Source organism: Apus apus, chromosome 19 (assembly GCF_020740795.1).
Source record: "Apus apus isolate bApuApu2 chromosome 19, bApuApu2.pri.cur, whole genome shotgun sequence".
Classification (NCBI taxonomy): Eukaryota; Metazoa; Chordata; class Aves; order Apodiformes; family Apodidae; genus Apus; species Apus apus.
The window spans coordinates 7055485-7078355 of record NC_067300.1 but is presented as its reverse complement, the minus strand read 5'-3'; the positions used below and the strand labels follow the sequence as shown (position 1 = coordinate 7078355).

General features: G+C 49.6%; 1 protein-coding gene across 1 annotated transcript in view; it reads left to right on the top strand.

Annotated features, from left to right (window-relative positions):
- The window catches only part of RAPGEF1 (Rap guanine nucleotide exchange factor 1), an 87263-nt gene extending 64861 nt beyond the window's left edge, over nt 1–22402 (top strand). The window contains exons 12-26 of the mRNA XM_051636625.1: nt 4263–4544; nt 5860–5952; nt 7555–7643; nt 8981–9092; nt 10767–10842; nt 13841–13929; nt 15220–15308; nt 15665–15850; nt 16002–16086; nt 16317–16411; nt 16840–16918; nt 17059–17160; nt 17568–17665; nt 18461–18589; nt 19114–22402. Of these exons, the coding sequence (XP_051492585.1) occupies nt 4263–4544; nt 5860–5952; nt 7555–7643; nt 8981–9092; nt 10767–10842; nt 13841–13929; nt 15220–15308; nt 15665–15850; nt 16002–16086; nt 16317–16411; nt 16840–16918; nt 17059–17160; nt 17568–17665; nt 18461–18589; nt 19114–19264 (1755 nt within the window). The 3' untranslated portion in view covers nt 19265–22402. The remainder of the gene's footprint in view (nt 1–4262; nt 4545–5859; nt 5953–7554; nt 7644–8980; nt 9093–10766; nt 10843–13840; nt 13930–15219; nt 15309–15664; nt 15851–16001; nt 16087–16316; nt 16412–16839; nt 16919–17058; nt 17161–17567; nt 17666–18460; nt 18590–19113) is intronic.
- The last annotated feature ends 469 nt before the right edge of the window (nt 22403–22871 follow it).

Below are 22871 nucleotides of genomic sequence, written 5' to 3'. Positions count from 1 at the left end.
CATGCACAGAGGAGATCTAAAAGATTGATCCTTTCCTCTGATGGCTTCATGTTTGGGAAGTCTGATGCTTTATCTGATCTGGGAGTGTCTGGCAGGATTGCAGATTAATTTGGCAGAAGAAGTCGGTGGGGTAACTGAGAAGGCTGTACTTAAAAGGTAAAGACTGTGTCTGCTGATCCTGCAGATGCTCTGACAGCCATATAATTGAATTCAACTTTGAATTAAGGATGGAGACTGCTGTGGCTCCCAACCAGGGACTCCCTGCACGTAAACACCCTGTCCCCCTGTTACTAGTGGTCAGCCATGCCTGGTGAATGTAGAAGAGTGTCACTCTTGAAATAAGTTTTCTATGAGAGTGTTTATCTCCTGCCATCTAAGCCAAATAAACAGTCGTCATGTCATTGACTTTTGGGACATCCTGTAAAGCTGCTGCTAATGATGGAAAGCTGTTCTAAAATACTGAGCATTGGAAAAAATCAAAGGCAGCAAATAGCAAAGGTTGAAAGATGCCATCTCTGGAAGACCTCTGCATGTCACCCTGTGTGGTAAACATTCAGGACTGGGCACGGTTAGCTTCCTGCTGTTCCCAGGAGACAAGATTGCTCTGACCTCAAAGCATGCTTTGTGGAAGTACTTCCCAAGCAGCAGGTTTTTTTAAATCCAGTTTACTGCTGAGATGAGAGGAATCTCTCTTGTCTGCCTGCGTTGGCCATTTGCTGTCTTAGGTCAGGATCACTCGTGCTGGGAGACCATCTTCTTGTGGTGGGAGCCTGGCAGCATGGCTCGAGTTTGGGTAGAGAAAAGTGTCCTTTCTCAAAGGATCTGCCTGCACGCTGCTTCCCAGCTTTCCCAGAGATTATTTTGAAATAACTCACTTAAAGGAAACCATGGAGTGGGAGGTTGTGTCAGTACAGCCATAACCGAGGCCTTTCTGACCCAGCAAGAAACCTCTAAGAAGCAGATTAAAACAAGCACTGATTCATTTCCAAGATAAACTGTTGCCTGTGATTTGAGGGGAGGAAGGATTTGAGGAGGACTAGTTGGCTTGTGGTGGTTCTGTTGAATGGACTGTCCCCTCCCAAAAGAAGTATGACTTTTAAAGGATGACAGGGCTTCCAAGAGATGTACAACACCCAAGCCCCATGGAAGCCATTACCACAATTCCTGCTGCAGCTGCTGGGCTGGGTTGGGCTGGGGAGCAGCAGGAATGGGTGCCATATGGACATCATCTCCACCGCAGGGTGGTTTTTTTCCCCTTTAAAAGTATGCTTCATTCTTGGCTCTTGTCCCAGCATCGTTGCATAGCTGGAATTCCAGAGCTGCTTGCAGGCTCCAGAGGAAGGAGGGGGCTCCCTGGCTCTCTTTCTACAAGATGCAATTTTACAAGAAGATTGGAAGTCGAGAGCAGCCTGACTAATTAATGCCAGCACACCAAAGGCTTCTCTGCACTGTTCCCTTTGTTAACGGCCTGCTGAGAGCATGTCTGCAGCGTTAAATGATTGTTCATGGATCACATAATGAAGATTAATGTATTTTCCTGGGTACCTGGGCCTTAAACCAGCATTTTCAACACATCTCATGCCAAGATACTGTTTCGAAAGGTGTATTGATGAGGCCTAGGAGAGATGAGTGCATAGTGGTTGTCAATAGTAATGTATCTCCATTTGGGCTTTTAAAATTTATGCCATGTTATGTTATATTTAGTTCTAAATTGCCTTTGGATTGGGATTAATGTCTCTGAAACTGTGCAAGGCAGAAGCTGTTAAAATGTTCCTGTCCCAGAAGCAGTAATTCATCTCCTGAGCTGCTAGCTCAGCCTGCAGGCAGAGCTCATTTGGCCTGAGCTGACCCTGCCAGCATCACCCCCCAGCAGGAGAACTTCACGAGGTGCTGCCTGCCCCGAAGTGACTTGGTTGAGGACAGCCCTTTCCTTTCACTTGTGCCCTGTGTGAGCTCCACTGCTGCTTTGCAAAAAGCCTGGCTTTTTCTCTGGCTTGGGCAGGTCAGAGACAAAAACCTTTGGGACTCCTCAGTGGAAGATGCCCATCAACTACAAAGTTGAAGGACAGCAAATGCTGCCTGTCTCGTGGGCGCAGGAAGCCCAGCTCTAGGGGAGCTGGCACAGTGGTCTTGTTGGAGCAAATTATTTCCTCTACTGGAGCAGAGGATCTTGTTATCAGGACAGCAATTTATTGAGTGCCTTCTCAAGAGCCTCTGCAGCAATGGTTCTCCATTTGCTTTGCTCCTGTTCTTTTTTGGGGTCCAGCCTGGGACTTGGGGCAGTAGTTGGTAAATTAGTGCTGGTGAGATCATGAAATACCAGGGAGACGGGGCAGGCATAATGGATCTGCTGAGCCAAGGTGATGTCATCAGCCTGGCGTCTTACAAGGGATTTAGTGCTTTGTGCCAGGCAAGTGAAAATGAATAAATGTAGAGTATTTATCCAGGCAGAAAGTAAATACAGAGATTAGACTTGTCATTGTTACTGAGGCAGCACCAAATGCTGACAGTGTCCCTGGAGCCAGGGCTGCTCATCCGGAAATAAATGGGCAGGAAGAGAGAGGGGCCTGTCCTAGAGCCAGTCTCCTTTTAGGTACAGGCATGCGGTAGGGATTTGTGTTTTAATTATTTTTCAGTAGTCTTTTAAGCTCTCTTCCCAAAGCATCTCCCTCTGCTCCCTCTGTATTCTGGCCTGCAATATATTTTGGGCCCCCAGAATACACCCAGAGCACTGCCAGACTCCACGCACGGCGGAGGGCAAACCACTGGAGGATTAAGGTTGTGGAAGGTAAAGTTTAGCCATTGACCTTTACGTTTCCTTTCCTTTGTAGTGGAAAAGCTTTTTTTTTGCCCAGGCTGCTGGCCTGAGGCTGTTCTCAGTTTAGATTTTTAATCTCACATCTTTCCTAGGTAGAAAAAAAATACCCCTGCTGAAACGGATGCTGCTGCCACAGCTCAGGTGACAGACTAAGCTTTGCTTTTGTATCACCCACTCAACTCTCCTGAGAAAACGTAGCCTGAATTCTCCGTGCCTTTGTTTTCCCTTCTCCTTTTTACATCCCAGGGATGTCACTTGTCAGCCTGGTTTGAGCAAGTTGTGTCTGTGCTTCTTGAGAGCTCTGTAACACACCATCCTCCTGCAGCAGGTCTCTCAAATGAGCAACCACCTCAGCTTCATTTCAGCATTAGGTGTTTTTGAATGATGTGACTCTTCTTTGGTCCACTTGGCTACAACGCAGATCTCTCTGGTGGTTGAGCTCTACAGGTTTTAAAATTAGCTCCTCTCTAGCAGCTTCAGCATTATTGTAATTTTTACATGTTTTTTGGTGGATGTCAGCTTTGTTTTGACTTACCCTGATGGCAAATCTTGCTAGCACCAGATGTTTAAAGGCAGAGGGTTGTTCTTGTTTTTCTTGGCACAGTGTGTTCCCACTGCACCCTATTTAATATTATCTGAACAGTAATCTGATGATTAGGAGAGATAGTGAAATAAAGTTTTACACAGATGATCTCTTTTCATCTCTTCAGCTGAATCTTTGAGGCACTGCATTAAAGGATGGGTTTGATAAGGAATTCATTGCTCCAGAGGGCAATTACCATTTTTGCTCCCTATGTTTCTCAAATGGGAAGGAGCAGCAATGTAATCTCCTTCATCTGTCAGTGGAACTTTGAAGGCAGTATCCAGCCACTCCTCCCTGGGAGCTGTGTGTTCTGGAACAGACTTGACACAGTAGCTGTTAAATTACAGGGCTGGAGCAAACGGCATCTTAAATTTGGATCTCGTGGAAAGTCCCAGAAAAGCAATAAACAGTTGGAGTACTTTTCTCTATCTAGATATTTCCAGCATGCTCACAGTCGTGGTTTCTCTGTACCTTCACATCATTTTATCCATTCAGGTGATTTGCAGGGTCACTGTCATTGCCAGTACTGAGGTATCCAGGCTTTTCCCCTCCCTGGCAAAGGCTGGATGCCTGCAGGTGAACACCCCGGTGCCTGCTTTCCCTCTGTGAGACAAACAGCCTGCTTGCTCTTTGTGCAAGAACAGCCTCTCCATGGAAAAAACTGGCTGGTGTGTCCCAGGTAGCAATTCCTGCTCTAGTGTGTGGATGGTAAAATAGTGCAGCCTCTCGGGGTTGGCCTGTGTTGGAAATGCCTTGTGCTGCCGCTGCTTCGCTGCTGCCGATCTAATCACTTTTTCTTTTGTCTGTCTCTTTCCTTTCCCCATCCTCCTTGTTCCTGTTGTACGTCTCTGTGTCCCGCAGTACAAATCTGTGTTTAGGTCCTATTCCCAGGACTTTGTGCCTCACAACCAAGTCTCCATACCTCCTTTCCTCTCTTCTACCTCCTCCTCCTGCTCCACCCCACCTTTTCCGCCCGTCCATCCATCTCAGAGCTCTGACCTAGCGGTGCCCGCCGCAGCCAGCCAGTCACCCAGCACTGTGGATGTGCCAAACTCCTCTTCTCAGGAGAGCAGCTTTAATGGGAATGCTCCTGTCTGCCTTCCTTCTGAAACCTCTTTCACTGATTCCCTCCAGACGCCTTCGGTGAGAATATCCAAAGAGATAATGCACCTTAACGCAAGGCTGGGTTATTTGGGGTTTTTTTAAAGAAAATGTCTCTTTATTAATACATGCTTAATGTAATCTGGTTTCCAAACGTGTGTGAATTACAGAGAGGTAATTTCATATAAAAATGGTGGCTAGAAAAACTGAACAACATCGGCAGGTTGGAGAAATTATTAGCACATTTGTAGGAAACATAAAATGGCAAATGCTGCTGAAGGGTAGAGAAGGGGCTGTAGGTTCCTGCAGTTGTAATACAAAGCTGAGGAAGGTGAAGGAGTGGTTTGTGATGTTCGTTGATTCTAAACATGGGCTTGCATGCTGCAGCTGCTGCCATGGCAGGATTTGGTGACTGCTGCCCTGCTCCTTCCCAGGTCACTGCTAAGCCCCAGCAGCAGTGGGTACAGTCCAGCTCTCTCTCCTCTGCATAAACCTGTTGTTCTCTCCAGGCTCCTGCTCTTTCCATGTGCCAGCAGCCCTAGCTGCATGCTTCGTGGCTGTGCACATTGGTGCAAAGCATTGTGTGTTGGTGAAGTTAGACTAACCCTGATCCCACACAGATACAGCACTACTAGTTTATGGTTCCAGATCAGTTTTGCAGATCACTTGGCAGGTTTGTGCATTACAGCTAATTTTTTTTAACAAATCGTTGTCAAGGCAGTTCCTCTTTTGTTGGCTGCAAAGCCTGGGATTGATGGGCTTATTGCTGTCAGCACAGCTGACACACAAATTTTGGGCGAGGGACACTGTAGAGTTAATGATCAGGTTTTCACCCTTTGGACCTGACCTTCCTGTTACATCTTCTTTGCGTTAGGTCCTTGTTACAGCCCAGAAGCCCTCAAATTTGGCAGAGTTTGGGCATGATGGCTCTCATCTGTGCTTGTAGCATAGTTTGGGAGCTACATTTGATACCCTCTGGACTGCAGAGCTACCTGCAGATAGGACAGGCACCTGTGTGTCCAGGTCTCAGTGCTCAGCTTCTATAACCTTGAAATCCTCATGTGCACATGGCACCTTCGAAGCCTCCTGTGGAGTCCGTGGCGGCTCTTGCAAAGCAGTTGCTGCCCTGCTGCAGCTCAGGGCCTTCAGGATAGTCCTCAAGAACCAGCAAATAATTACCCCTGGGAAAATACAGCCTTGGTGGCCCGTGTTGGCCACTGAGCCAGAGGAAGAGCTCCCAGTTAGGTGACAGCAGCTGCAGAGAGCACTTCTCCCAGCCCGCAGGCACGTTTGCTCACTAACAACAAGTGCTGGCAGGGGCACCATCATGTATTTCCTTTCATCCTGTCTCCCATAGAGTGAAAACGCCAGTGAGGAAGCTGGTGAGGGTGAATATGTCAATCTGTATTCCTCTGGCCAGAGCAACGGGGAACTCCCTCGCTCTGAAGGAGTAAGTAACCCGGAGAGAGGGCCGGGCACCGGGAAGGGGCTGCCTGGTGCATGCTGAGCTCACGCCAGGGCTGACGCGCTTGGCACCCGTCTCTTCTGCTCACCATGAAGCTCCTGTGTCCGTCCTGCTGGCAGTCCCTCTGCTTGCCCACTCCTGGCTTGCAGGCTTGGGTGGCCTCCTGTTCCAGGGGGAGAGCAGGCCATGCTTCCAGGGCACGGTGAGCCCTGGCAGGAGGCAGGAGCAGCTTCTCCTGCCACGCTGTTTCCTTTGCGCTTCGCTCTCTGTTTGGAGCTGCTTGCGTGAGGTTCCCTTCCAGAAAGTTGCACTCTGACCAGCCCCATCCTGGGGCTGTGTCTATTCTTGTAACTGCTTTGGCTTCCCCATTTTAATACAGAAAGCCTTGTGCTCTGATTTATTTTCTTTTCCTTCACTGTTTGAACACAAAATAAGTGATTGATTTAGCATTGTGATCACACGCTGTTTCTTCCTTTACTCAAGCCTCATATCTTAGATATTTCCTAGAGGAGACAGAGCATTTTCCATTTCAGGGAGGTACTGTCTTCCTGTTGGCTCATAGGAAGCAGCAGCAGAGCTCTAGTGATCTTTTTGCCTGCCCTTCTCTTGGAAGGCACATCTCCTACAGGATGTCTCCAAGACCTTTATCCATGCTGGTGTTAAATATGCCAAGAGATAGCGCTCCCGTAACTTCCCTTCAGGAGACACATCCAGGCAGGCCCATCCTTTGAGCTTGTCAACTTGGAAGCAAAGGGCTTTGCAGATATAGTCTGGAAGAATCCTGCAGACATCAAGAAACCTAAGCTCACCAGCGTGTTTTCCGAGCTAAATGGATACTGTGTAGGTTCAGTAGTTTGAATTTCCAAGTTTCAGTCTGCATGATGTTAAATAATTCTGAACTCCAACACTGTTAGATTAATTTTCCCATTTGCCATTCACGGGTATTTTTCTCCTTAATAAGTGGCCAATTTAAAATGCTGTACCTTTGCTTGGAGCTCTCTACCTGCTGTTCCATGCCACAGGTTCAGATGGTTCTGCTTTTTTGCATTAGCCTCATTTTCACAGCTGTGAATTGTGAAGTGGAAACGTTGCATCATTGTGTAACCTCCCCTGATGGGAGAGGAGGGAGGTAGGAACAGTTGTATGCAGCCACCCCCCTAAGACAGGCTGGTTTTAGGGGCTGTGTCAAGGAGGGGAACTGAAACTGGAGAGCCTGTAGCTGGCTGTGTCCATTGTGATAAAAGCAGAAGGCAAGTGTGTTTCAGTTGTAAGGGCTGGAGGCAAAAATAAAGATGTGAGAGGGTTAAAATCCAAGACAACAGCTGACTGGTGTTGTAACTTTCAGCATCGTTTCACAATGTTAAAAGCAAACAGTACTAATTACACTAGTCTCTAGAGATGGTCCCAAATTTCCTGTCTAATTAACTTCTGTGTTTTCCTGGCATTTGGCATTAACTTGCATCAGTCTTTAACCGCTCTGCAGGAATTTACAGTAAAGGGCTATTTAGAGGCAGTCAGACTGTAAATGCAAGGCTGGCCGTGGTGTAGGACCCCATGTAATAAGGAAAAACTTCCTTCTCTTTGCAGGAATCTCCCTCTGTCAAAGACAGCCACTCCAAAGACTCCACACCCAACAGCAGTCCCATGGGGAAGGAAGGCAAAGATGGTGCTGAAAGGTGAGCCTGACTCCACTGATCCTCCTGCTGCCCAGCCTTGAAGGGTACAGAGTCTCACCAATGTCCCGTTAGCCCTGTCTTCTGCCAGACTGTCTTTGGGGCTGCCTGTTCTGCCCTCTACCCTCTTGGTGTTCTCTAAACTGTTAAGTCCACATTTTTGCACAGCCGGTGAGCGGTGAGATCCTGCTGAACACGGAAGATCCCAACAAGATGTTGTTACTTAACTCAGGGAGCCTGCAGGGGTTGATGCAGCCTGTGTTAGCCATGCTCAGCCCATTGGCAGTCCTGTCACTGACACTGGCTGCTCTCTCCTGCTTCCAGGGAAATGTGCAAAAAAAAAAGTCTGTATTGCTGTTGGGAAATAGTTTTCCAGAGGGGAATTTCATCCTAACCCTGCTGGTCAGAGGCTGGCTGAGGCCCCAAAGCAGGAGGCTTTATATCTCTTCTAATGCTCTTAACTGTCATTTGTCTATGTAAATGAAGAGGTGCAGGCTGTAACAGATGGGCTTCAGGAGGAGCTGAGTGAGTGCTTCCCTGCTGCTTGAGATTGCTCTTCAATTGCATTTCTAAAGCAAAACCAGAGAACAGCATTGTTTGTGCCTGACAGTCAACTTCCCTCCCCCATTTTCCTGCAGTTGGTTTGAGGGTTTTAATCCCTGCAGTGAAGGAAACAATGCAGGAGTGCTCTGCAAAGCTCACTATCTGCTGACAGTACTGCCTGGTGCTCGGGATTTTGGCCTGTGCCTGGAAAAAGCTATAAAGAATATTCATGGCTTTTTCTTTTTTAAGGAACACAGGCAGAGAGTTCATGTGTCTAGGCACAAGAGTACCAGCCCTTAAGGGTAGGATGTACACCAAAAAATGTGGACAGAGCTTTCTGCTTTGTTTTCCTACAAAAAGAGAGCCTGTCATCTCCCCTTGTAGCAGCAGAGTGGGTCATGAGCTGACTTAAGATATGTTCGTGGGGAGTGTGCTCAGGCTCTGTACGTTTGAGGAAGGGCTTAGCTTTGTGTGCACTAAAAATTTTGTGGATTAAGGAGACATGGAAGTGTGTACTTATGCAGGGCACAGCAAAATCCTGTCTGCCAGAAATGCAGGCAGACAAGTGTTGAGGTCCTAAAGGTTCATCTGTTCTCTTTTTCAAGAGATGCACAAAGCAACAGAACTAGAGCTAGACATTTGGGCTTGTTTGCAAAAGGTTTACCTCCAGGCTGTCTGTGTGCTTACTGTTGTTCAAGGAAGGTTTGTACACTGAGAGCTTGAGTGGACCCAGCATCTCTTCCCATGGATGGGCAATGACAGTGATGGGTATTTGCCTTCTTGTTTTCTATTTGCAGGCAGCAGCACTCACCAGATGCTTTGGAATCATCACAGTTGGAGGAAGAGGTAGATGAGCTATCCCTTATCGACCACAGTGAAATTATGGCTAGGTTGACACTGAAGCAAGAGGTAGGTGCATTCAGGGTTTGCTTTCATTTCCCTGGCCAGACTGGACTTGAGCAACCTGATCTAGAGGGAGGTGCCCCTCCCCACGCAGGGGGTTGGGACTTGATGATCTTTAAGGTCCCTTCCAACCCAAACTCTTCCATGATTCTATGGTTTATACTCTTTGGTTTATGCTGTATTGAAATCTGATTATTGGTGTTCACAAGCAAAGCATCAGCTTTTGTTTGATGGGAAAAACTGGGTTGCAGCAGAAGTGGCATGTAGCTCTGTGTGTGCAGGCTGCTGTGAAAGGATGAGATGAGGGAGCATCAGCCATGAATGAGGGTTTAACAAATGTGAGATGTCTCTCTAAAAACCAGCCCATCTTGTGTCCTTTTCCCAGTCTGCCTCTTCCCACCTGTTCAGCCTGCAACAGTCTGAAATGAAGCACCTGAGAGCCTGAGCTCAATAAATCCAGGTGCTGGTTTATGGTGTTGGCCTTTCAGTCTGAAGGCAGGTTTAGCAGATTGCCTGAGCAGGACATCTCTTGCAGGTGTAGAAGAGCAGTGCCTGTTTCTGTATTTGAAGAATGGCTTTGTTTCTAACCTTGGGTGCACCCCCAAACAGCTTTGCTCATTCTTCTCTTCAACCAAGCTGGCTTTGACATGCAGCTTGAGGGAACATGCAGGCTTTTGAAGTTTTTCAGACTGTTAGGGAGCTAGTCTGAAAAAGAAGTAATGTATCATTTACTGGCACTTCAGGGGTGTCCTTTGGTCAGCTGAGGTGTGCAGGAGAGAATTCCCATCTTAGACATAGCTGCTCCATGGCTGTAATCCATGGGTTTTTTTCAGTGCTTTGCATATTGACATGACAAAGACATTGCTAAGGCAAGCCAGACATGACTCCAGTCTCCACTGCAGGAATATTTCCTGCAAAAAGAGAGTTGAAAATCAGTGATTTCTGAACATCTGGGGCTAGCAGATCTGTGTCAAGCCTTAACTTCTTTTTTGTTAGTTTTCTTTATGGTCTACTGTTTGACTGGGAGTGGGCAGTTTCCTGCAGCATGAGAACTGCTGCCTGAGTGACAGATCAGTTTTCCATATTTTCAGTTGTGACTTGCAGCACCTGGAAGAAAGATGTTTTTAAAGAGTGGTAAGGCAGGGAGGGGGTCAAGTAGATAGCAGGGCTGTTTTATACTCCTGGTTATTGGATCACTTCAGGTGACCTCCAGCCAAATGGTTCCAGATCAGGGAATTAACTTGCAAGGTTTTGATGTTCCAGGAAGATGGAAGTTGAATGTGTGACCTCTTAACCCCCAGTACGTGATCCCTCACTTTGGGACAGTTCACACAATGTTACTGCTCTTGTTAATGGTCTTTTGGGAGTGTTTGGGAATCTGGGACATTTCTGTTCATTCTTCTGTGGACTTGAGGGTTGAGCTTTCACAGAGCTTCACAGCCTGGCCTTGAGAAGTCAGAGACCTCAAGTGGGGATCAGCCCAGATCCTGGGACATCAAATGCTTTATTCAAATTCCAGGATTAAGCCCAGCACTGAAGACCATGTACCAGCTTGTGCTGTGAGCAGTGCCAGGAACATTGTGTGCTCTGCTAGTTGTTGCTGAGCTGGAACCCCAGAGATGGGAAACCAGGCCAAAGGGAGCTTGGGCCATGCCTGACGTGTTTCTCTTCTCATTTCAGGGAGATGATGGGCCAGATGTTCGTGGTGGATCTGGAGACATTTTGTTGGTGCATGCAACAGAGACCGACAGGAAAGGTACAGTGGGTGCAGCAAACCAGGCTGAGGAGTGGGGCCTTTTGCTGCCTGTCTTCTGCATCCCTGCAGTCAGGATGTGGCTGCAGGCAGCTGGGCCAGGGTGGGGGGCTGCATTTGTGATCCTCTGAGCTGGGGGGGTGGACTGTGCTTATCTTTGGTGAAATGGAGGTACGCTGGTTAAGCGCCTGCTTGTTCTGTGGAGCAGCAGGGAGGGCATTAACCCCTCAGAGCCCTTGCCCAGATCTGCAAGGCTAGGTGCACCAGTAGAGCTGGTGACAGTGCTGTGTTGGTGTCTCTGTACTTGCAGAGGTGTAGGCCACTGCCTCCTGCAAGAGAAGGTGGTGTGACCAGCCTGTTGTGGCATGGACCCTGCTTTCAGAGGTGCTCTTTGCCCTTTGGACTTCAGGGCGGTGCTGATGTAGGAGTTGCTGCAGTGACTGTTCCATCAAAGTGGGAGAGGAGGGACATTGGTTTGGATCTGATCACTTGCCTGGGCGTCTGGCAAGTTGTCCAGGTGCTGGTCTGCTGACACCCCTTATTCACCCTGAGTCACCTCCTAGTCCTACTCTGTACCGCTTGCTTGCTGGTAGCTGTCCAGAACAGTTCAGAGACAGGACCCGCAGTACAAGAAGGGAGATGAGGGGGAGGAAAAGAGAGGCTAGCAACCCTTAGCTCTAGACTTGTTAAAACCCCACTGTATCTCTCCAAACCCCGTCACCACCCACATGAGACAGCTCCTTTCCAAGAGCTGTGGCAAAGACAGCCTTTGCTGTGCTTCCAGAGAGTGATTTTGAACCTGTTACATGTATTTGTTCTGATGACCTTAACAAGAATTGATCTCCATATCTCCTGGGATGCAAGGCAAAATGCACTAACCCACTGAACCACTCAGCACTCATGTTAGGGGTTTGATAGTCAAAGGGGAAATATCTTTCATGTGCATTTTTAAATGGCAAGGTTTTTACTGCAGCATAAGGTGTTTGCAATCACTTACCAGCACCATTCAGCCAGCAAGAAAAATCCCTCCCCTGACAATTCTGTTTCCCTGTTTACATTGGGCATCAAATCCAGGCAGTAAGGACCAAAGTTATGAACGTAGTAGAGAGGAGAAGGCAACTGATATATATAAAATAGTCTAATATCCCTTATAAAAATACTGAAACTGGAATAAAGAGGCTCTGATTTATTGTTACTGCTCTCCAGAACAAGCATCACATTGGAAGAGCTTCTGTTGAAAGACAGCTACTTGGTAAAGGGACATGTGCTAGACCAGTCCACGGATGGGGAGCTCTGAGGATGCTGCCAGCAGTGAGGTGAAAGCCTTGGAGAACTCTCAAGACTAGGAAGAACTAGAGCAGGATTTTAAATGCATGGCACTGTGGAGAGGAAGAGTGGCTGGGTGGAGGGAGCTCTGCACAGCACGTTTCTCAGAATAGTCCCAGAGCTCAGTCTCACAGACTCTGCCAAGCCCCTGAGCTGAATGGAGCACAGAGGAATTTCTGCTATGCTAACCCAGTGTTTGGGTGACCGAGAGGGTTAATGAATTAAGCTTACAATGAGAAGAATTCAGCCAAACAGCACAGAGGGTATAGTTAAGAGGCTTTCCTTTAAAGATGCATTTCTTGGCAGCTTCAAGTGCCAGAGCAGACCAGCTGTATTACCTCACGTTGCCTTTTGGGCAGATGGGAACCCAGAATAAATGTAACTCCACGCCCTGTTGCATGATGCTTCTTGTCCAGTTGAGTTTTCTAAAAGAGCTAAATGGAATAAGGGATAAAGAAAGACCTGAGGTCTTTGGGAATAAAATCCATGGTCAGTTAAGTGCTCACAGCCACACACACTTGCTGTGTGCAGGATTACAGCTGGATGAGGCCTGGGACTCAACCCTGACATGACCACCCAGCCTCTGGCTTTAGAGCTTATGTCTGATTGTCTTTAACCAGAAGGCAGCAGCACTGTCTGATTTAAGAGCAGATGGAAGCAGTGTCTCCCTGAGGCTCCTGCCAAGACAAACACCTCAGGGCAGGAGGCATGACCATCCCACCCTGCCCTGCTCTTTCTCACCCTCCACGTGCAAGGGATGGATGTTGCAGCACATGGGTGTGGGGTGATCCGTGTCCTGGCTGAAACAAGCTTTACAAGTGCAGCCTCTCCTGGGCAGGCACTGCAGAAGGTTTTATTCCCCATCTGTGCCGGCAGTTTGAGAGCACCTGGCAGGGTGACCAAGCCCAGGACTGCAAGTGTGCTGCAGTCTTAACCTGAAATCTTTCCCGTTTGCAGTTCCTGCTTTTTCAAGTTCCCTCCTTTGTGCCCTTGACAATTGGCCAAAGCCTTTGTGGTTCTGGGGCCTGCAGAGCCCATTTCTGCAGATGAACAGCTCAAAGTTGGCTGCGCGCGCTGCGTCAGCGTCTGGGTTGTGGCAGGGTCATGGTAGCCTCAGTTCTTGCAGTGCAATTTGCTTTTCTTTTGGCTGAAAATAATCTTGTATTTGCACTGTCCTGGGGCAGATTGCCTGGAACACAGCAAGGGCAGAGGGTCTGCCATGTCACCGTGTTGGAACATGGGCATTCAGATCAGGAGTGGCCCTGCCTTTCTGCAGGGCTCTGAGCTGCCTAAGCAGTGATGACAGAGCAGGCACCCACCTCTCACCATCAGGTCTTCTTAAAATATCCCCAAGGTCTAAACCACATTTTTCCTTCACCCAATGTTGACAGTGTCTGTCCCACAAACAGATATTTTTCACTGACCCCCTCGGTGGTCGCATAAGCCAAACAGCAAGTGCTGCAAGTGGGAGCCAGGCCAGTGGGGACAGGGCGGTTTGGTTGTTGCTCTTGTGCCGTAGGGTCCATCTGCTGGTAAGACACAACAGCACACATTTCTGTGAAGTCCATTCCTGTCAAAATGTGTCGGTGTCCTCTTCTGCAAGACTGGATTCAACCTGACAAGAAGCTTCCTTTGTCTGAAGGCAGCACTGACTGAGGCTTTGTTGTCTTTGTAGATCTGGTGCTGTACTGTGAAGCCTTTCTGACTACATACAGAACATTCATTACCCCTGAGGAGCTCATCAAGAAGCTGCAGTACAGATATCCTTTTGCATGAGTCTCAATTCACCCCCACCAGGAACTAGGGTCCAGGAGTCATCCTGGAAGGAGCTGATGGTGACTTGTTTGGTCAAAGGCCTGCTGACAACATGGTCAGTAATGTGCTTGCCTTGGAGGTGTCCCAAGCAGCACTTCTTTCACCTCTGCACCCTGCAGATGGGAAGTAGTGGACATGACAGTAGTCTTCTGAGGGCCTTGGCAGAGCAGAAGAGCAGTTCAGATTTCTGTGTGTCACTGGGCAATTGGTCATTTGTTTGGGACATCTTGTTTATCCCAATGGGGATCTGCCTCCCAGGGGGGCCGTGGGGTTTGCCTGCTTGGGCAGATGCAGTTTAATACTAGAAATGACTAAATCATCAAGACCTCTTATCTCTCTTTTTACAAGAAATGCAGCACAGAAGATCATGTCCTCTTGGCCTCCCAGTTCTGAACTGAGCTTGTAACTGCTAACAAGGCAAGGGCCCTACATGGCTGAGTGAACATCAGCATTTCTGGCCGAGTGTGAAGAAGCTTCTGGTTGAGCACGGAACCTGCAGTGCCCTCCCCTGGGCTCTGATCCCGTGGCTCCCTTCCCTGTCAGCTGAGTGGGTCAGTGTCTGGTTCAGGCAGTGCAAACACCTGGTGGGCTTTGGTCCTGCAGCTGATGTCAGAGGGAGCCTGACATCACCGTGTCCTGCCTCGCAGCTCATCACTGCCACCTGCAGCAGAGCCCTGGCTCCTCTGGGATCAGCATGGCCAAGGACACAGCAAATCTCACTGCTGAGTGGTTGTCAGTGAAGAGACTGGCTGGGGCATTCCTGCAGGCCCTTGCCAACGCCCGACTTGCTGATAACCTTTTTCCCTTTGTCCACCTGGCAGGAGCTTTTTCAGCCTGTGCTGTCTCCCCTGCCACCTCTCTCCTTGCAGCAAATTGGGCACTGAGGAAGGTAGAGGTGACAGCTGAGATCTCTTATGTGACCAGATGCCACAAACTCGTGGGGAAGATCACAGAAGAGGAGTTGTGCTCATTAAATTCCCCCTTAGAGAGCAGGGAACACCTGCTCTTCAAGCATCAGTCCTGTGAGGTGTAAGTGCCTCCTCACACCCCTGCTACATGCAGCTGGTGGCAGCTTAATACCACGTTAATTAGAGCCATATCAGTGTCCCTTATCTCCTGGAAACTGAACACCAGTTTCAGTCAAGACAGGCTTTTTTGATGTTCCTTGAGGCAGCTGCTAGTTGTACTGTTGCTGGTCTGACCACAGTAAGTTGATTCCTTAATTTGCAACCAACATATGAGAAGTTCTGCCACTTCCCAGACACCTTCAAGAAGCGAGTCAGTAAGAACACCTTCTTCGTGCTGGTGAGAGTGGTGGATGAGCTGTGGTGAGTGGTCTTCTTTGTTTTGGGATGGGAGATGTGGGGTCAGTAACAATACAGAGGTCTGGCAGCTATGAAGGTGTGTTTTTTAAACCCCATCTACAACGATAGCTGAAGTCCCCTACCCTGACCAGTGAGACATCTGAACCTTCAGCAGGTTCTCAGTGTGTCCTAACTGGGTCAGTGATGTTAAAATAACTAGTAAAGAGGAATCTGTAGGAAAGGAAGAGCTGAGAAGATGAGGAATTTTAGTCACTCTGTTCTGCTTGCAGAGTGACAAGACTCAGTGCAGGTACAAACTCTGCAGCTTGATGACAGTCATAGCTCTGAGACCTTTCTTGGCTTTTCCATCTTTCTCTCAGCTTAGTGGAGCTGACAGAGGAAATTCTCAAGCTGCTGATGGACCTGGTCTTCCGACTGGTCTGCAATGGGGAGCTGAGCCTTGCCAGGGTGTTAAGGAAGAACATCCTTGATAAAGTGGATCAGAAGAAAATGTTGAGCTACACCAACTCCATCAAACCTCTTGCAGCCCGTGGGGTGGCAGCCAGGTGAGGACAGATGCATGGAACCCTGCCTTTGTCTTATGAGAGACAGTCCCTTTCTTGTGGACACAACAGTTTTCTCAGTCCAAAATAGAAGAAAGAGAAGAAAACAGGTCACGTTTTCTGAGCCTTTATACCTGATCCTCATTTCCTACAGGCCAGGGACCCTGCATGATTTCCACAGTCATGAAATAGCTGAGCAGCTGACCCTCCTAGATGCTGAGCTCTTCTATAAAATTGAGGTACAGAGACAAGGATGGGGCAAGGGTGGTGGGAGGGATTCAAACATGTCCCCTCTGCAATCTCTGGTATTCCCTGCCAGCTTTTCATGTACACCTGTTGGGTTGTAGGAGACAGCTGAACTTGTGTCAGCAAAGAGCTGTGACCACAGACTGGGACTGGGGATGTTCAAGCAGAAATCCCATTTTAATGTGTGGTGTTTTCCCACCTCTCTCCTCTTCTTCCTTGGCAGATCCCAGAAGTTTTGCTTTGGGCAAAGGAGCAAAATGAAGAGAAGAGCCCCAACCTGACACAGTTCACAGAGCACTTTAATAACATGTCCTACTGGTAAGGATCAACTGTGGCACCAAACTCTGCACTGTTTCCCATGTTATAAGCAGGGTAACATATATTTTTGGCTAGGAAGTAGATTCAGAGCACTTCCTAAAGACTCCTAAGCACAAGAGAGAGAAAATCAGGAGGGTTTTGGAGGGCACTTTAACCTGGAGGAATTGTTGCCAGTACCACTCAGCCCTTCAAACAAACATTCCCCTTGCAAATATATGCACCCTGTGAAGGGTTCAGGGCCATCCTTGAAGTTATTCTTTGTTGTGAATTAGAGTGCTCCATTTCATTTGGAACCATCATGAACTTTTCAGTATTGTTGGCCCATCCTGGTTAGTTAGTTACTGGTTTTGTAAATGAAACAAAAAGCAATCTGAGGCCTGCTGAAGTGGGTTTATCATTCTGGGTTTTTTTTTCCTCTGTTCTTCCAGGGTCCGTTCAATAATTATGCTACAAGAGAAAGCCCAAGACCGAGAGAGGTTGCTGCTTAAATTCATCAAGATCATGAAGGTACCAGCTTGGCTCTTGCTGTGAATGACACACACTGCTCCTTAGAGGAGCAGGGGTGTGGGACCTGGTTGGTAGAGCTGTTTGATGCCAGAAAGCTTTTCTGAGCTCTAGAGTAACTGGAATATTCTCCCTCTTCACAGCACTTGCGAAAGCTGAATAATTTTAATTCCTATCTGGCCATTCTTTCTGCACTGGACTCTGCACCCATCCGAAGGCTGGAGTGGCAGAAACAAACCTCAGAGGTGAGGAGGAGGCAGGGCTGTCATCTTCAGGAGAAAAAGATAACTGTGGTTGTGGTATGAAACAGCTGGGTGATGTTGACAGCTCAGCAGCGTCCCAGGGTGGAGGGATGGCAGAGAACTGCTTCCCAGGGGATATAATGCCATGGTGCTGGAAGCATGCAGAGTGGCTGGGCACTCGGACAGCCACAGGAGTGCCAGTGCAGTGACAGGGGAGAGCCTCCTCCTCCTCCCTGCCAGCTTGGTGAGGCCGAAGGCAACAAGGCTCTGTGTGTATGTGCTCGGAGTCAGGCTGAATAAACCAGTGTTTGCAGGGTGGCATTAACTCCCTGGTCTGCATGGCTCCCTGGGCAGAGGTTACAAACAACGGGTTTGCAGCAATGGTGTCACCATGGGCTTGGTGTTCCCAGGGCCTGGCTGAGTACTGCACCCTGATCGACAGTTCCTCGTCCTTCCGCGCCTACCGAGCAGCTCTGGCTGATGTGGAGCCCCCCTGCATACCCTACCTGTGAGTTGGTCACTTCTTTCCTCTGGCATTACTCTTGCATGTTCAGATGGTTCCTTCAAGGATTTCTCAGCAGCTTCTGCTCAGCTCAGCACTTTCCTTTTGCCCTACATCTGGAGTAAGATGGCAGTGTGCCACATCAACCCTCATGTCCTGCAGCACGGGCAGGCAGGGGATGAGCTGTCTTTTTGTGAAGGCTTTTGTGAATTGACTGTGGCAAAGGAAAAATCAAGTGCTGGGATCTTTAGTTGACACTTTTAAACTACATTGTCTTTGGGGTCTGTGCACAGAATGACAAATTCTACCATGAGGTGCAGTGGATTCCACAGTTTCAAACTGCTGCTTGTTCCTCTGTGACAGCTCTGGTTCTGCAGACTGCAGAAACTGGTAAAAGAGGACTCTGCTTTGTCAAACATGCTGCTTCGTCCTGTTTCTAGAAGAAGGGTTGAAGCCATCGCCCTTCTCTGTAAGGGCCTTTGATCTAGACAGCACATCTGCTCTGGGTTTACACCCATTAAACTTCTCCTGAGCAACCTCAGCGCCCTTAGCGTGACCAGGAGTGCCTCACCTCAAGGTCCCTCAGCTGGGCCTGGTAGGCACCTCCTGCCTGAACAGCTCTAGATCTGTTGCCAGGGGTGTGTTTCCCTCTGGTTTAGACCTGTAGCTCTGATGGTGGCAGCATGGGAGGCTGTTAAGAGTGCCCATGGCTGCCTTTTGCCTGGCTGTCCTGCCCCTGTGTGACTAACCTTTGTTCTTGTTTGCCTGCTCCCTGGCCTGCTGCCCCTTCCTCTCTTTCAGAGGCCTGATCCTGCAGGACCTGACCTTTGTTCATCTGGGAAACCCTGATTACATTGACAGCAAAGTGAACTTTTCCAAGCGCTGGCAGCAGTTTAACATCCTGGACAGCATGAGGTGCTTCCAACAAGTGTAAGTGCAAGAGAGTGGACAGAGCTGGCTTGGAGGCACCACGGTGGGAGTTGGTGTGTGGGCCTTGGCTGGGGCATGGGAGCCCCCACAGAAGGGGTGGGGGGTCTAAAGCCAAAGCATCATGATAGAGATGTGAGGGGAGCTTGGAAGGACAGGGCTCTGATCAAAATCTCCTTCCCTCTCTAGGTTAGATATGATTAGAAGCTGTGAAGACATTTTTCCGGTATTAGTTGTGAGATCCAGTAAAGTTGCCTCACTACTCTCTTTCAGACACCAGTTTTTCCTCCAGGTTTTGTGGTTGCTGGTTCCTGTGTTCTCTAGATCATGGAGACATTTTTTTCTCCAGTATAGTGATGGGCATGATGCTTCTTCCCCTTTTTGGTGTCACACGACAGGCACAAATATTGGGCACAGGTTAATGCAGACCCCACAGTGGTGGGTGTCCCTTAGAGTAGGGCAGGGGTGCCTCCAAGGGGTCCCCAGGTAGCTCCTTGTTTAACTGCTGCCCTACTCTGGTTTTCCAGACACTATGACATCAAAAGAAACGATGACATCGTGTCCTTCTTCAACGATTTCAGCGACCACCTGGCTGAGGAGGCCTTGTGGGAACTGTCCCTCAAAATCAAACCTCGGAACATTACGAGGCGGAAAACAGACCGAGAAGAGAAAACCTAGGAGGAGGGGTTGTGCAAGCGAGGAGAATGGCTCCACAGACACACCGAGGGCAGCTATGAGACTGGAGTTCAATGTTTGTACCTGTCACTGGACGACACACCCTCCCTCCCAGCTGGCAGCGATCCCTGGGTGTGGGAACATCGGGCTCCCGCAGCAGCCGAGGAGTGACCGCACGTGTCGGGCGCCAAGGGTGGAGATCAGCCGGTGCTCGCTGCCCTTGCCCTCCTTCTCCTCCCATCCCTCTGTGCCATGGATCAGCTTTAACCCCGGGGAGAGAGAGAGCTTTGTGGAAGGAGGGTCCCATGCGACAGCGTTACTGGGTTGCTGGCTGATTGCATCTGGGAATACTCGGGCTGTTTCCGTCCGCAAAGGAGGGTCAGCGAGAGCTCAGCACCCACGAGTCACCGGAGCGGCGTTCAGCAGGCAGCAGCCGTGGAAGGGTTTGCGTCTCCCCTGCCATGCCACCTCCAAACATGTTCATCCCTAGGAGATGAGGATGGAAGAGTCTCCCGCTGCCTGCCAGAGGAGCTCTGCTGTCAGAGAGAGCTGCTTGTGTTTACAGGGGTCTTCGGTTTACCCCCGATCTCTGGCGCCTTCTTCACAGGAGGAAGGCACCGGCTGTAGATACGGAAGAGGCACTGAAAATGTGGGCAGGGACCTGCCATCTCCAGTCATCCCACCCCCCCTCCTCCCAGATCTTGTTATTTAAGCAACAGTAATCCCTCCAGACCCTGAACAGTGACTACCCAAGGTACTGTGGTTCACTCGTCCTGTGAGCCCGTATCCTTTAGTGATGGTACTAGCTTTTGCACAGTAAATGCTGTAGTATATGAGACTGTAGATATTAGTGTTTAGAATCCATTGGGGTTTTTTTGATGCATGTCTGAATACCGATGGGTTTATAGGAAAAAGGAACGTGCAAAACAGTATGTGTAAAATTCACAACCCCTGACAACGTTGTTCCAAGTGCTGGAAGAAAGGAGGAGGCTCGGGGCAGCTGCCTGGGTGCTGGCTGGGGAGCAGGTGCAGGAGCCAGACAAAGGAGCCAGCAGGTCCATTTCTGCAGTTGGAAATGGGAACCAGGAAGGAGCCCTGTGCCCCACCGAGCCACCTCGTCCCCCCCACCCTACTCTTCTTTCCTCTCACTGTTGCCAAATGTTATTTTTTTCAGAGGGTCCCCATCTGACCAACCCTTGGTGCTGTGCTTTGTAACCCACACTTTGGCAGGAGCCCCAGCAAGTCCCTATCCCCAGTCCCATCATGCTGGAGCCAGCAGGGCAGGGGCAGCCTGGCCTGGAAGAGCAACAGGGGGGAGTCTCATTTCCCACACATGCAGTGTTAACCCCAGTCTGTTCAGTGTGCCTTATTCAGCCCCTCTGTCCCCTATCTGTGTCCCCCCTGGGGTGTCCTTGCCAGTGCAGCCCCAGCCAGGCCATTTCACATCCCTCCTCTGTGTCCTCATCTGATGGTTTTACAGTGTGGATCATGGGTTTGAGCATGTGCTGTAGGTTTGAGCAGCCCGTGAGGCCTTTCTCAGCACCATGTTGTGTGGTCAGAGGTTTTTAGAGAGTTCTAACAGAACCATATGGGTTTAGGGCAGCAGCTGGCAAGGAATACAGATGGGGTGTTTTGCAGAGCATCCTTAACTTATTTCTCAATAGCAGCTCCATGTTTGGTAAAACCTCTATTTATTCTGGGTGAATCAGAGTTGCAAGTACTTCCTTCTACAAACAGATTGCAAAGCCTTGGCCAGCTCCTTGCAGATGGCAGCTCTGCCTGACTATCAGCAGGAGGGAACAACAACAGCCTTGCACCTTCACAGGATTGTACCCAGCTCGATTATTTTCCTGAAGGTTTAGGCACAGGACTTGTGCAGTGGCCAGTGCTGAAGCACAGAGAGACCCCCCCCCTACCTGTGAGGGCATCTTCTAAGGGGGGAAGAACATGGGATCCAACACCTGTTTGTGCAACCCTAGAGCAGGTGGATTGGGGATCTTCCTGTGCTGAAATGTGTCTGAGACAGAATATTTAAGTGTTCTGTTTTTATGGCACCAGGGCACTGGGGCTGTGTATCACATCTGGCTGAGGCTTTGCAATCCCCAAAGGCTTCCCAACCTTCCACCCAGGAAGTGATGCTTGTGTTTCCCTTTGTAAATAAGATTTAAAAAAAAAAACACAACAAACAAACCTGACATGCTGAGACTGTGAAAAGGCAAATACACCCAGTGTCTGGCACAGGCTTCCCCCTGCAGACCCCGAGCACCTCCCTGTGCTGTGGCTGTTTCTGGCAGTGCTGTGTGTGGTGGTAGCACCTTCCTGGGGGGGCCGTGTTTGTGACTGGGGCTCGATGCTGTGGAAGGATTGGAGGGTGCACCTTGTTGTCAGCCCTGTGGGATGCTCCCCTCCTCCTGCTGGCAGGTTCTTCCCTGCATGTGAAACCATGAGACCTCTTAGCACCAAAGGGGGTTCCCAACCCTCCCAAAAGCCAGAGGCTCAGCCCTTAGTGCAGGGACAGGAGCTCTGCAGCACCTCATCCATCGCAGGGGGCTGAGCTCCCTGGCTTTTCTTCCCTCTTCCCTTTTGCTCTGCCCTCATCCCCAGCCCAGCAGGATTGTCCCCACCACAGCTCCCAGCTTACGACCCTGCTGATGGGTCACAGGGATGGAAGGACCCTACAGAAGGGTCTCCTCACCCAGAGCAGCTTCAGGTTTGCTGGCCAGAGACCCCCAACCCCCCTCCAGGAGCAGCACCCCTGGGGAGCCAAAGCCCAGAGCAGCAGCAGGACTGGTCATGCGTGTGGTCTTGTGTCTTGCAGGCAGTGTCCTCGAGGCCATCACCTCTCTTTTTGTGGGGAGGGAGGGGTCTCAGTCCCTTCCTGTGGTGCAGGGAGAGGGGAGAAGTGATGCCCCCAGTCACCAGCCCCCTGCCCTGCTCCAGGGCCTCTCCCCAACCCCCAGCTGTGCGGTTGTATTATATATTTACCATTAACCCAGTCCTGATGGTGGCATCTTCCTGCAAACATTTCAGACCTGTAATTTTTATATTAAAAAAAAAAATAAACACCAATAACAAACCTGCCTGATGATCCTGTTTACAGTGCATGCAGCAGTCTGTGGATTAAAGTGACAATCAAATCCACTTCTGGTTCTGGTGTGGCCTCGTGTTTTCCCACGTGCCCCTCAGGGTTTGTGCCTTTTATTCATCCCCTGAAAGTCTCTTCCTTGCCTCCCAGTGAGATGGTCTTGCCCAGTACACTTGATGGGGGGGGATATCTGCTGCTGTCCTTTTCCTCTGGGCACTGGGGGGTTTCCACTCCCCAGAGCACCCCTGGGCAGGCGTGTGCCCGGCCACAGCCACACGCCGGCAGCCGAGGGCTATAAATAACCCCTGCGGTGGCCTGGGCGGCTGAGCAGGCTGCTGAGCTATTCCAGTCCTGGACAGGGTTCAAAATTCCTCTGGAAATCATTGGCCAGCTTGGGAGGAAGATGCCCAGACACTGACTTGAGCACATAACCAACCACCCGCTTGCTGGCGGCAAAGCGCGGGGGCTGCGGGTGCCCCCGGCAGGCAGACCGGAGCCTGGCTGGGAGCAGAGCACAGGGTACAC